The 14,915-nt window shown below is 33.1% G+C and overlaps 1 protein-coding gene across 1 annotated transcript; it reads right to left on the reverse strand.

Moving 5' to 3' along the window:
* Positions 1-5,008: 5,008 nt before the first annotated feature.
* On the reverse strand, positions 5,009-14,482 carry LOC18426690 (putative beta-1,4-xylosyltransferase IRX9H). Its single transcript, XM_088866729.1, has 4 exons — positions 12,217-14,482; positions 6,910-7,159; positions 5,634-5,854; positions 5,009-5,412 (listed from the first exon to the last, which is right to left on the reverse strand). Exons 1-3 carry the CDS (start codon positions 13,137-13,139, stop codon positions 5,684-5,686), a joined length of 1,344 nt encoding a protein of 447 aa, XP_088722855.1. The 5' UTR covers positions 13,140-14,482; the 3' UTR covers positions 5,009-5,412; positions 5,634-5,683.
* Positions 14,483-14,915: the final 433 nt, after the last annotated feature.

The following is a 14,915-nucleotide window of genomic DNA, read 5'->3' on the forward strand; positions in this document are numbered from 1 at the left end:
TGAAAAAGAATCCAAAGATTAATGCGAGTTTAAAAGGGTGAGAGGCACAGCGCCGGTAACTGCGGCTCCGGTCCACGAACCGGGTAACTTCTGGGTCAGAGTCGACAACAGCAATTGGGCGACTTCTACAAGAATTGAAAATAGAGGGAAAACAACCAAATAATAATAATAATAAAGAAAAAAATACATGAAATGGTAAAATTAAATCCAAGTATTTGATTTTATTCAATAAGTGCTCTGAGTCAAATAAAAAATTAAAATAAAAAAACGTTTTGGTAATACAATGACTAAATATAGCAAAAAAATGATCTTACAAAATTTTAGTTTTTTACTCAAAAAATGTTGTCAGGTTACTTGTAGATCAATATGATTGGAACATTTTGGAATAGATTTTTATGAATTTGGTGAAAAAATGAGTGAGAAATGGAATATTTCGGATTTTGGTTAAGACTCTTGAAGTTTAACTCTAAAATCTCGAGTAAGGAGTGTATACTAATGAGATATTTGATCCAAGGAGGTCACAATTACTTACCACCATCCGATGTAAAATCTAATAGCTTGGATACGTCACAAAGTTCGAGAAAATATCTTTTGAAGTTTGAACTTGATGAATGTAATAAATTCAGTCATCTAATATTACGTTGAATAGTCAAAATTAATTGTGACCACCTTGATCTAAATATAAATGATCTCATTATACTTTTCTATATATAATATAGTGTATTTCATATTTATTGTATTAATATATATATATATTTATTTTATATAATATTGTATATATCTATTACATAAATAAATATATCATTTATTAGGTAATGTAATATATTTTATCTATTTATTATGTAATGTAATATAATATATAATATAGTATATTTTATAGTTATTTTATTAATATACATTTGTATTATATGTAATATTGTAAATATCAACTTCATAAATAAAGTATATTATATAAACATATTTGTATTATATATAATATTGTAAATATCTATTACATAAATAAATTATATTATATAAATGAGAAATGAACTTGTGAGACTGTCCCACATCCATGTGTGTAGAACCTCAAAAGATCATCATTAAATTTGGCACAGATATCTAGAAAAGTCAAGTCTCACACCCATGTGACAACTTTTCTATAGATGTGTGTCAAATTTAATGATGATCATTTAAGGTCCTATACACATATAATAGGGTCGGTCTCATAGGATCATTACTCTATATAAATAAATTATATTACATAAATATATATATTATAAGAGTGTAGGACTCCAAATGATCACCATTAAATTTGGCACAGATCTCTGGAAAAGTTATCACATGGGTGTAGGACACGACTTTTCTAGATATTTACGCCAAATTTAATGGTGATGCTTTGGGGTCCTACACACATGGGTGTGGGAGGATCTCATAAAATCATTAATCATATTATATAAGGAAAAAGTTGGGATTAGCCCACTAGCTCATATGAACATATGAGCCCAACGGCCTAGATTGAATCTGAGCCGATCTGACGGCCAAGACTACGACCTCATTTCGTGTTTGAATTTTAATTTTTTTTCTACAAATCTAAATCACTTGAAATTTTAGAAGTGTACTTTTCTCATCAAGACGCACCTAATAAAAATATAAAAAAACTATTCACAAAAAACAAAATGATCAAAATACCCCCAAATCTTTTTTGGGGTATTTTGGTCAATTTATTTAATGTAAAGTATTTTTTTGATATTTTTTGAAGATTCAACTATTTTTTATAAATACATTTGTAAAATTTCAAGTGATTTGGATTTGTAGAAAAAAAAAATTAAAATTTAAACACTACCGAACATCCGTGATTCTTTAAATCGGCCCAAATTTAATATGGGCCATTGGGCTCATATATTGATAACTTTTTCCATTAGATAATATAAATATGAGTTATGTTAGGGTGCTCATATAAAGCATTTTATAATTGTACTTTATAAATTTTGGATACTTATATACCCTTGTTTTGTAATGCAATAATTTTTTACTTAGGGTATTTTTGGTCATTATGAGGGGTATGACATCATCTAGGAGGGTGTGATAACACCTACATCGAGTATTAACTGTCACTAGTGTGCTGCGGATGATAAGTATTAAATGTCACCAGTGTGCTGCGGATGATGTCACCCTATGTGGATAATATTACACCCTGACTTACAACTAAAAATAACCTTACTAAAAAAAATTATATTGCAAAATAATGATATATAAATGTCCAAAATTTATTGAGTGCAATTATAAAATGTTCAATATTGTGAGCACTGTAACATAACCCTATAAATATATATTGAATATATTCAAATATATATTAATAATTTAAATATAAATATATAATATATTTAACATAATATAATATATAATATATTTAACATAATATAATATATTTAACATAATATAATATATAATATATTTAACATAATATAACATATAATATATTGTACTACCTATTTATTTTATTAATATAATTTGCATTATATATACTATTGTAAATATATATTACATAAATAAAATAAATTACTGTAGACACCCTATTTTTAAAAATTGGCAAATTCAATGATTTTCTTAGTTTTAGACAACTCTTAGGACCATATTATTCTATAATATCTCTGAATCATAGAACATCGTAGTCCATAGTCTCCATAGTGATCTAGAATCCTAGCATATCTTTTTGTTATTAGAATATATCCATTCCAGCCAATTTTGGGCCTTTAAAAATAAGTTTTTGTCAACCATTTTGTGGTTAGACAGTAAGAGTGTGCCCAGAACCCAAAGAAAGAACATTGATACTAGAAAAGTCCTAGACTTAGACAGTTCCTAGAAAAAACCTAGGCCATTAAACTCTAGCCTACAACCTTCAATCTTAGATCCAAGAAAATCCCATTCAACCAAGAGTTTGAAGAAGATACATAGGACGTACAGTGTAAATCATAGCCGCGGTCCTGATACGGGCGAGGCCTTGAAGCCTCTGGTGTTTCGAGCCAACTAGCCAGGCCAGGTAATATTTATCCTCTATGCTTTATTTATTGATTAAATTTATTTAGTTTTCAATGCTATTCTTTTAGGATTTTGTGCATAGAATCGATGTCAGCTCTGCTGCTGATATGAGAGCAAATCTGTTTATTTTTTAATAGATATGCCCTTAGATTGGAATTTGAATGACTACACTCTTTATCAAGTCTTATAAAAACGAGTTTGTAGTATTCAGAACTAAAGGATCGTCAGTCGAAGATCTATCTGATTTTTCGTTGTAAACAATTATATAATACAATATATTTATATAATAAAATATATAATACATAAATATATTATATTACGTATAATACAAATATAAATTAATAAAATATATTATATTATTACTATAATACAAATATGAAATATAGATAATATAATATAATATAAATATGAAATATAGATAATATAATATAATATAAATATGAAATATAGATAATATAATATAAATCTAAAATAACAATATAAATACAAATATAAATATGAGATTGTATACAATGAGACCATTTACCTTTGATACAAAATGATCACAATTACTTACAGCCATCCGATGTGAAGTTTGATAGCTTGGATGTGTTACAAAGTTCAAGAAAAATTATTTGAAGTTTGAGCTTGATCAATGGAATAATTGGCGCCACCCAATTTCACATCAAATGGTCAAGATTAATGTCTCACTTTGTACCAAAGGTAAATGGTCTCAGTCTATATTTTCCCTATAAATATAAGAAGAGAGACATAACAAGATTTGAGGAAGAAGCCATCTTCATCTTCAAGGCAATTTTTTTTTTTAAGTTCATCTATTTTAGATGGAACTTTTTTTTTAAGCACAAGAGAGTATGGAAGTTCTGGAGAGACTTCTTTACTGTATAAGTTCCATACATCAAATACAAGTGTTGTACAATATCTTCCTCCCCTTAACTTCCTATTATCAAAAAGGCCCTAAGGGTTTAAGGTGCCCCATACTCTCTTTGTTTTTTTTTTTTTTAAGGTAATTCAATGGGTAGACAAGTCCTATCCCTTTTTTCAGATAGATCATGGAGTTAGCTTTTTGTGAAGGTTTCAATGCATGGTGTCAGCAGGATTGAAAACCACAACGTGGTATGAGAATGCTACAGCCGTTACAACACAACCCAGACCCTTTCCTTGGGTGCCCCACTCGAAAGTGGAAATGTGGATTTTCTGGGTGCGGAGTGCCAACTTTTGTGGCTCGAAACATGCTTTAAGCTTTTATATCCCTATAATCAAATTAATCCCCCGTTCAAAACTCAGCATCAAAATGAAAAAATAAATTCAAAGGACATTTGGGTTCCACTTTTAGTCTCCTGGACCAATATTGGACCAAATCATGTCCGCATTTACAAAATTTTATATTTTGCAGACCAAAATGGTAGTTAAAAACCAATTAATTGCAGAAATACATGCATCCGGATAAAAATGTTCCCTTCAAACAAATGACATTACCTGCCTTTGATATGCAAGCATATAACATGGCTTAAAATTTTAAGGGGAATGATGCTGTGCATATTAGATTCATGGCCTTGTAGTGATTTTAGTTCCTAAGCTGTCCAATAAACCCAATTTCGAGAATGAATCCTGTATTCTCAATGTTGTTCTTTAATCTTGATATTGGCTTCTAATCGGATGGTTAAGAGCTATAATCACCACAAGACTTGTTTTGAAAAAACACAGGACCATTCCCCAAGTTCTAAACATAGCAAAACTTGAGAAAAAATGCCATCTAAAAAGAAGAATCCCCTGATTTCAACTGCACAACCTGGCATTTAGTCAAGCCATGAAAACCAAATTTTGATCCAAACTGGGATCATTGTTCATGAATGCGGTCGGACAAAACTTTCTAAGTGATATCATTACATAGATTAGGAAAAGAAAAAAAAGGAAAAAAACAAAAGCTAAAAGCCCAGCTGGCAACCCTTATTGCATTCAATAAATTAATAAAGAGACATCAAAAACCAAGTTGAACAAAGGAATTTTTTGAATAACATATAAAGATACAATTTGGGAATCAAACCAACTACCAATTTGGTAGGAGACAACAATATCTCTCTAGAATATATGTTTGTTTTCCCTGAAAATGGTTAGAACAATGAACAAGCTCATATTACTTTACATGAGATAGTTTAGCCTTAAATATAAATTGTTGAAACAAAAACAAAGCTAGAAAGAAAATGAAGAGAGTTATAGAGAGAGGAAAGAATCTGAAGGAGCAAAAATAGTAAGGAAAAAGCAAAAAAGAAAAAAGAAGGGAAAAATGGACTCCGCATCCATAACATTACGAGACCACCAAAAGTTGGCGTTGTGGGCAGCCATCGTAGCGGCGGGAGGATGTTACTTGTTGGGAATATAAAATTCTTGAAGGACCTGCCATATGATTGGAAGTAGCATAAGAATATATTCAGATGAATGAATTTACCATAGATGAATAACCTTTTTTATTCTTTAGCATGGTAAGTAAAACATCAACTGAATGTAGCAGATTAATCATTGAATACATAATACTATTGAAATAATTCAGGAAAATTCACACACACAGAGAGTTGAGAGAAAAAAGGGGGACCCTGTGGTTGGGTGGAGGCACAAACCTTTTTAAAGCATAGATCAGCGTCGAAGTAGATGGGGTCACAAGGGCCCCTTACACTTTAGAGGAACTAGGATGTCCAAAGTTCTGTATGAGCCAACCTTGAGGATACACGAGTTCAGGGGCTTCCAAATGTAGACGCCAAGCCATAATTTTCGAGCAATCATCAGGTAGACCCTCCATTTGGCTTTCATCTTCAACCAATTGCTCGATAAACTTTGTCTCCTGAAAGTGGTAGGCATAATAAAAATCATCGCTCGCTATATACTAGGGTGCTAATTAATTAAGGGAAACGATCCTGTCAGCCCAAGGGCGTACTGCTACAATAAACACCAATGGCCCAGATTGAATTTGGATCGATCTGACGATCTACAGTGTCCTGTAGTGTTTGAATTTTAATTTTTTTTCTACAAATCGGATTGATCTGAAATTTGGATCTTGTGTACATAAAAAATAGTTGAATCTTCAAAAAATATAAAAAAAATATTGTACATAAAAAATTGACCAAAATACCCCTGTAAAGTTTCAGGGGTATTTTGGTCAATTTTTTTGTGGATTATTTTTTTAATATTTTTATTAGGTGCACCTTGATAAGAAGAATATATACCTAAAATTTCAAGTGATTTGGAATTATAGAAAAAAAATTAAAATTCAAATACGAAAAGAGGTTGTGCCTATCAAATCGGCCTAGATTCAATCTTGACCATTGGTGTTTACTGTAGCGGTCAACTAGTAGGCATACATAATCCACTCCCATTAATTAATATACACATTTACAAGCTGATACACACATCTATGTATACTCATTATATGTTAGGATATTCCAACTTGAGAACAATTGGCAGGGGATCAAATATCAAACTTAACATAGAAAGTAGTTTGCAAGCCTTCCTTTAACAGCCAAATACTATCTTTGATCCATGAAAAGTTCATCATTACAAAAACAAAAATCCGGCTGTCGAATGAGAGAAAGAAAATGAGTATTCAAAGTTCAACATACACTACAACATTTAAGTCACATGATCATCAAGTGCTTCATGAACTAAAGTCGAGATACTCTACGGTGCTCAAAAACAATTATCATATATATCCTTATCCAACAAGAAAGCACTAAAGTAGCCTTAAATCTTAAACTTTTAGTGCTCAAATGTAATCTTTTTTACGTCTCATGCAACAAAGAAGAAAACCATCAGACCTATCACATACTTTCGCCAAATGAAGGGAGAAGAAAAAATGAAATAAATGGAATTGAATGCTGTCACTGGAGAAAGATAACTAACCTGGAAATCCTCTTTGACTGAGTCTAGCTGTCTAATGGATTCCATAGTGGGTTTATGCCATCTCTTAGGGTCCCACAGTATAGTGCTATTGAAAGCAAACCCCGATAAATCAACATTGAACCTTTGAAATCTCTTGCTCCTCTCACTAGTGTGCCAACCGGTAACTTGGGTCTTGTTGCAAACTGGCCCTTCCAAAATCACTTTATTCTTGCTATGCGTAAGCATGGCAACTGGCCAGGTGCCAAAGCGCCTATAATTCATAAGCAAACTAGTCATGGCACTAGTACATTGGATCTAGAAACTACTAAGGTTAAAAGAAAATATCAAATGATTGATAATAACAATAAATACATACAGAAGCCTCTGAAATCAAAAGGGAATGAACTTCAAGAATTTGAAGCACTCTAACATTAACTTAACAATATTAAACTGATGGGAGAAAAGAAATCAATTTTAAAGTGTACTGACAATCTTATAGAACCTTTTTTCTTTGAGAAGTCATAGAAAATTGTCCATTACTTGGACAAATGCACAACACAAATCAGGTACTTTGACGCAGATGTGCCAGTTGAAATTCTAAAAGGCACAAAATTGAAGTAGCAGCACTTTCTTATTGTCAAGCGAAATAAAAAAATCAGATAAATGAACCAAATCTACTCATCTTCAAAAATTTAAGTGCAAACAATCTTTTTGTAGTATAACAAGGAAGTACTTAAGACAAAGCAAACAGGGGTTTTTCTCAGGTTCAAATTGAACAGATATGAGACTAAGATAAAGAAACATGAAGGACAAATCAAAACATCATGTGTCCAAAATATGCCCATGTCCTGACTCCTTGAGTACAGGAACAACATTTGCCTGAAAAATTTCACCAAGAGGTCCTACATTTTGGCAAATATCCCTCTTACTTCATGTTTTTAGGATTTTTATAAATAATTGTTTTGTGGTAAGCTATGTGCCTCTGCCTTATCAAAAGGATAAGGAGCATTGCTACTAAATATTCCTAGGGATGTCCGTGAGAAGACGAGCAAAAGTGTACCAGGAGAGCATTTTTCATCAAGAATTACCTATGAACCGTTGTAAGAACATCAGATTTAGGAGAAAGTAAGCCACCCAAGAGCAAGATATAGAAAAAGAACATCGTAATTATGTTTGATAAGGAGGAGGTTATCAAACTATCAATAAAAAAAGAGAGATAAGGAGCAGGTTAGCAGTGATTGAACCTTGGACATTGTTCTACAGCACTCAATGCCTCCCAATATTTGCCGTATTCATTTCAAAAAGATGCTTTGCAGGCATAGATATTTCATGCATAAACTAAAAGCATTTCTGAGATTCATATGATATGCACAGATAATTTATTTTACAATATGGTGGATACAAAAAAGGAGATAAGGTTTTAGTCTCTAACATAATGACGTTAGCATAATAATGTTCTACATGTTCTCTCTAAATCTGTTTCTATAACAGATCATACTAGCTTTATCTCTCCTGGCAGTTGTCTTGTGCAAAGCTTCATATCATTAACTTGAATGAGAGATTTATAGTCATGTGATTTGCTCTGTAAAACAATATAATTAATGCTCGAATGTGTCATCTAATATAGCAACGCATTTTCTAGCCTGGTGGCTAGTACACTTTGCGACCTCTCAGCATTATCAAGATCTGACAAAAAAATTAAAATATCATGAACTTTTGTTGATGACAACCCTCATTTCATATAGTTTTTTAGTTTGCTTCATAAGAGGTATTTTAGAATCTCTACTTACAAAGATTCTAAAAACCTTTATGTTTAAACTCTGGTTGTCATCTTTTTGAACACTAGTTTTGTTCGATACCACACTTACAAACACGCACATGCGGTGCACACACACAGAAGCGCACACATGCACATATACGCACAGGAAAAGAAACGCACACACATACACTGTGCGTGCACAAGCAAAAACACACAGTCAAATACAGTGAACAAAAACAATATCCTATTATTTAGACCATTAATCTCATATCTCACTTGCATTTACCTAATTCATATTTGGCATCATTGTTATGAAAGTTGACTAGAAACACAAGGTCATATACCTTTATGCCTCTTTTGACATGTGCACCGTGTTCATAGTGTCCGAGGTCCCTTAGTGTTTGCAATGTTTGGCTTAAAAATACTAATTTTCGTTGACGACTTCACTCAATTCACATAAAGTATTTTCAGTACTTTAGAATTTACTAGGAGATTGTTAAAAATAATGGTAATACTGGACAAAATCACCACATCACTATTAAGACAGACTTGAAAATTCATAGATGAATGTATCTCATTTACTTTGGGCATCATTATTATCATTATCTAGAAATTAACTAAAAAGCACAAGATTATACACATCTAAGAGTCTTTGGTTATGCATGGTTTATCCTTCAACCAAGTCAAGCATAACATACATTAGAGTAAAAATCTGTTTGATGTGTCTTTCCAGCTTATCCACCAAATCTAAAACCCTGTCCATATTATGAAGGTGTCTCATACATTTTTTATCTCACACCATGCAATATTCAGAATACATTGAAATCCTTTTCGATGTGATAGTACTTAAAGTTTTTCACCAACAGAATTCATTACATTCCTGAATTCCTAATTCTATTACTTATTCTGGGCCTAGAACAATTTTTTTTCTCTTCTCTTCTTTTCTTTTTCCGAGTATCATTCCAATAAAACTTTTAGCTTATATTTTTTTAGAACAGCATACACATTGAAATCCAGCTTTGTATTAATACATATCTTCTATGAATACTAGTACGGCAGTAGCAAGTGATATAACCTCTCGCTTGCCATCATTCACACGGGAAAACATAATAAAGCTAATTTGTATGGTGTCTTCAGTGGCTCTTACTCCCCAGAAAATCATGGAATTCATTCGTATCATTCTAACACACCCTACAGTGAATAGTTCTAAAGGAACAAGGTCTCAATCCAGGAATGAGCCCATGCGAGACAAATCCCAAGATGTTACCAAGCATGGGAGTTGGTAATTGTACCCTTTGGAAAATTAGTTATTGGATGTATAGGGGTAGTACATAAATGAGCTATTATGGATGGAATAACTAATAGGTCTAAATCACAAAAAGAAAAAGAAAAAGAAAAACAGGAAAAAATAAAATAAAATAAAATAAGAAAAAGCTCATTTCTTATCTGAGACATACAAACAAGAACATGAGATTAGGCTTTGCTCATGTCACTCATACGACCGCTATAATGACTGCCATAAACCTTGCATCAAGACATTAGTGTCCCATTGATCAGCCCCATGCCCAGATTTGGATCTCCAAGAGTAGATTCATATGCATCCACCCCAAGGCTAATAAATCAGAAATTCATCATTGATTGGTCAGCTTTAGAAGGCTAGTACTCAAACTAATTACTCCTGATTAGCTTGAATAAATCAAGCCATCAGGCATTCAACAGAGAAGTTTGAAATTCCTGTCTAATAACCCATACTCCATTGGTAGGTTTTGATATTTATATAATACTGTGATGATTTCTAAATATTGGAGTTAATAAACTGTTTTCCAACAAAGATGCAACGAATTGTTTCAAGTGAGAATTTTAGAAGTTAATGGTTTTTTCCATAATACAGTTTCTTGGGATGTAAATGGGTACTTTTTTCGCAAGGTCTGAAGGATTCATTTTGCTTGGCACAAATGGCCTTCGAAGCTTCCATAGTTGAATATCGAATGTTCATTTCACCATAAAGATGGGTAGCCTAACTTTACAACTCACCCACAAGTTCTAGGAAGTGTTGTAAAATTATTGTAATTCACTCAAACATTACACCTATTGACTCTATACAGTACACTGTGGAGAAACTCAATGGTGGTGATTGCTTATATCTGCTACATGCATACCACCTCAGCAAGTGACCTCCTTTTCAAGCCTCATTCAATCTTATCCTTCAACTAGAACATGTTTTGTTATGGCGGGTTCCTTTGATGATGACTATCCAACACAGATGTTGACAGGCTCCTTGGTGATATCTCCTGTCTAGCGATATATGCTTTGAACTAGAACATGAAATAGCAGGTCTATTGGTGATGATTCTCCAAAACAAGTTTCTGCCTGTTCATTGACAATTCTCCTGTTTCTTAAAAGAGGAAGGAGGATACTATCTCAAAATCTAGCATTGAAGTAAAATATAGAGCTTATGTCATCCAATTCTAAAGGAATAATTAGGTGACCTTTTTTCTGATTAGAGCCAACAGGCTATAAAATATGATTACTTGACAATTTATCATTTCATTTAACTACAGGCACATCAGTATACTTGCAATCATTTTGGTTGTAGCCTTATTTCACTTCGTAATTTTTTATGAAGTCACTTACCACTTCTCTACCTCTATATTCGCAGCAAAGTCCCTCACTGGGCATCGACTTCTCCACTGTTTTTTGGGTGACAACAGATGCTTGAAGAGCCATTATGGTCACTAATATAACCCATGTAAGGTTAAGGGTAATTTCATCTTTTACTTATACATGGACATAAGTGCGGAATCACATCTTGACTTTTGCTGTGACATTGTAGTTGTATATGAAATCAGAGCTTTACTTCATCTCCACTATTCTAAAAAAATCATTTCCTATGATACATATTCTGTTATATAACTTATAATTCATTGCTATCAAAAATTAAATAACTTCACAATGGCATAAAACAAGGCTAATACAATGTAAAAACAAGTAATAGAGCCTGGCAAGTAATACATTAGCATCTAAAGACTACCTTTACAATACTAACTTCACATATACTGATTTTAATAATATATGAAAAAACACTTTACATAATATTGCAAATCCACATCTAAGAAATTGGGAACTATCAAATACCTTGGCTCAGTTGTTTTTTTTTTTTTCTCTTTTTCTTTGATAAGTGAGTTATGCCTCAAATTTATCAGCATTCATATATTTTTAAAAATGATTAAGAGATCCAAAGACAAAAAGGCTCTAGATAGACTCTTATGTAATGCAACATTTGATATGCTTGGAGAGGTATAGTATATAATTATTTCTCCTCGTAAACTTTCTTCATGATGGGCATGCTAGGAACATTGCTCCCCCCCAAAAAAAAGCTGGAGTAAAATTCAGAGGGCATTGTATTTATCGATGGGTGTTGAAACATGAAAGAGCAGATCCTAAACAAAACATTAATGTGGCAATCATAAGGCACCACATAATTTCTTAATCATACAATCGGATAAATCATGTTGTACTTATTCTATTTGGAAGACATGTAAATATTCAGTACAAGAGCCAAAATTTACCGGATTTTTCTCATTTGTTCAAATAGATCAGTTGAATAAACATTGTCATCATCAGCAAAGTACACAATTCCATCAAGATGATGCTTTTCAATATGGGCAAGAGCCACATTCCGCTGATTAACACCTCGGAGTTTCGAGCTTGTAAAATTCTTCTCACACACAAGGTGCCTATACATAACCCCTGTCTTCCTCAAAATCTCAGCAGTTTCCATGGATTGTACGGGTATCTCCACTACTATCCAGAGCAATGGTGGTGGCACAAGTTTCAGTGTATAAGCCAAACGATTCAGATAGTAAGCTTGAAAAGCTCGATTATATGTCGGAGTCACAATTATCAATAGCTTTCGGTGTGATAAATTAAAACTCTCAATAGGAGATAACTCAACTAAGCTAGCACGATTCTTATATGACAAAGGCAAGGAAGCATCGATACTAGAGTCCCCCTTTATTGCCAATTCCACGATAATGTTCTTCTTAGGTTCTTTATTCTCCACCAGAGAAACTGTGTCATCAGCCTTGAGAACATTGGTATGCATATTCACGGGTTGGGGGTTCATATCAAACGAAAAAGCTTGGTTTTTTGATACAAGGTTTGGAGAGTCATCCATCAAGCTAAATGGGGTAAAACCAGCAAAAAGACCAACCATAAAACAAAGGACAAAGTGAATATACGCCCTTTTCCAGACTTGACTTCTCGTTTTTGATCTCTCTGTTGTCCGTGAGGACTTGTGCGAGAATACACCGAGAAATAAAGAGCCAAACCTTGATAGTACCAACAAAAAATTTGTGGCACTGAAATAAGGAGGAGAGTAGTTCTGCATGGGCGAAAACCTGTGAGATGGAGAAGAGATTGAAAATGACTCACCATTCTGTGCAGGCCCATCTCGCTGAACCACAGACATAGTCCTCCTAAAAGAAGTCATTTTTAACCTTTAAGCATGAAACTTCCTAAAAATCAGTCCTTTCTCTTTCTTTTTGCTTTCTTTTCTTTGCTTTTATTTTATTTTATGGCTAGTTATCACAGGGATCAATCAATTCCATGGAACCAGCTCCTTATCGATCATAAAATGATTAAAATCCCATCAACCAACACCCAAATTGCTTGCCACCAAAACCATCATGAAACTGACTCTTCCGTAACCAAAACTATATACCCTATTTAACAGAATTACAGAAGTAAAACAGAGTTACTCCTGATAAACATCTTCTCTTTTAGTAGGTTATAGATTACAAGGAAGAAGGAGAAAACCCATTGCCTATCCTTGATTTTCAAGAACCAAAACCATCATTCACTTTAATCGAATAACACTGGTAACTCCAAAAATAAAACAAAATAAACAGAATTACACAGTAACTTAATCTCCTCTAATAGAAATTTCCTCAAAGTCCCAACTCATGAGCAGATTATGTCCCAAAAAATCCCTTAACTCAGCTCTAAAACTGTCAAAACCCAATACTCAAATTCTTCGAAATCCCAATACATTCAAAGCACATGATAATGTAGACTGTAACACAAGCTGCACAAAACCTTCTTATAAGCCAACTTGAATTCATAGAGAGATAACTACAGTAGACCCAACTTCACCAAATCTTCTATTTCTCATGCATAAATAGAAAATAAATTTACTTCACAAAACCAACAAACCCGTATTAGTACACTGCACCAATCCTCCAAAACCAACAAGAAGAAATCAAATCCAATCCTCCAGGGATCCCATAAGAACCTTACATTTCCTTTCAGATCTAATACAATAAAGAGTCAATAAGCAATCCAACACCAAACCAGATTAAAAAAACTTCCGCAAGTCTATTAACAAAGCACTAAAACAGTAAAAAGATCTGCCTTTTCAATCTTCCCCGCTTCTCCACAACCCACCCATCTAAAATCCACTACTCATTGAATTTCGGGACAAACCAGATTCAAGTAATCACGTCAAGTTCACATCCAAGAGACCAATCCATTCCAAGATGTTGGTTTCTCCTCTTACTAGTTTTCCCACCGACCCAAATAAATTAAACCCATAAAAAGCTGATAATTCTGAATTTTCAGATTAAATAAAAAAAAAGCTTACTGTGTAGCTCGATGATTTGAACTGGAAATGCACCTTTTCTAGAGCTCTGAAGCTTTGGGGTGTTCAGCACTGAAAAATGTGGGATTTTAAAGTAATTAACTGAGAAAATGAAATAAATCTATAAATGGTGTACATTGCATTCTTGTATATAGGAAGCATTTGAGTCGAGGTTTCTTCTCTGCAAATTTTAGGCCAATCCATGGAGAGAAGAGACGAGCTTTAAAAGGAGGTATTGAGCATAAAATTGTATGACTATTATGCCCTTATCATTTTCTGAAATAACCAATTTATCTCTTCAATTTTTGAATGTGCCCAAAATTGGCCTTTTCTTCTGGACTTTTTTGCCCTTGGAGGGAGATTCGCAAGTGACTGAATTATTGTTTTGGTCAATGCCTAAATTAGCCTCGACCTAAATTCGAATGCCAAATTATCCATGCTTTTTAGAGAGGATTCTTTTCAACCTCTAATAATTTGTGTGCTAATGACAATTTTGTTAGCTAATGAAGCTGCATGCATCAGCACAAAAGAAGGATACAAATCAGTCTCACATCCATCTTAAAGATTGATATAGAGTAGCGGCTCCTCCAAAAAAGATACAAATTAATGGCCTAAAAGTTTTCTTGAAAA

Source organism: Amborella trichopoda, chromosome 5 (assembly GCF_054954075.1).
Source record: "Amborella trichopoda isolate Santa Cruz 75 chromosome 5, AtrichopodaSantaCruz75HAP2 v2.0, whole genome shotgun sequence".
Taxonomy (NCBI): Eukaryota; Viridiplantae; Streptophyta; class Magnoliopsida; order Amborellales; family Amborellaceae; genus Amborella; species Amborella trichopoda.

Excerpts from the sequence above, each read along its gene's own strand:
- LOC18426690 (XM_088866729.1), bottom strand. The coding sequence starts at position 13,139 with ATGACTTCTTTTAGGAGGACTATGTCTGTGGTTCAGCGAGATGGGCCT. Across the intron at positions 7,160-12,216 it reads GAACAAATGAGAAAAATCCG|GCGCTTTGGCACCTGGCCAG; the intron begins GTAAATTTTGGC and ends TATGAATTATAG. Across the intron at positions 5,855-6,909 it reads CAGTCAAAGAGGATTTCCAG|GAGACAAAGTTTATCGAGCA; the intron begins GTTAGTTATCTT and ends TACCACTTTCAG.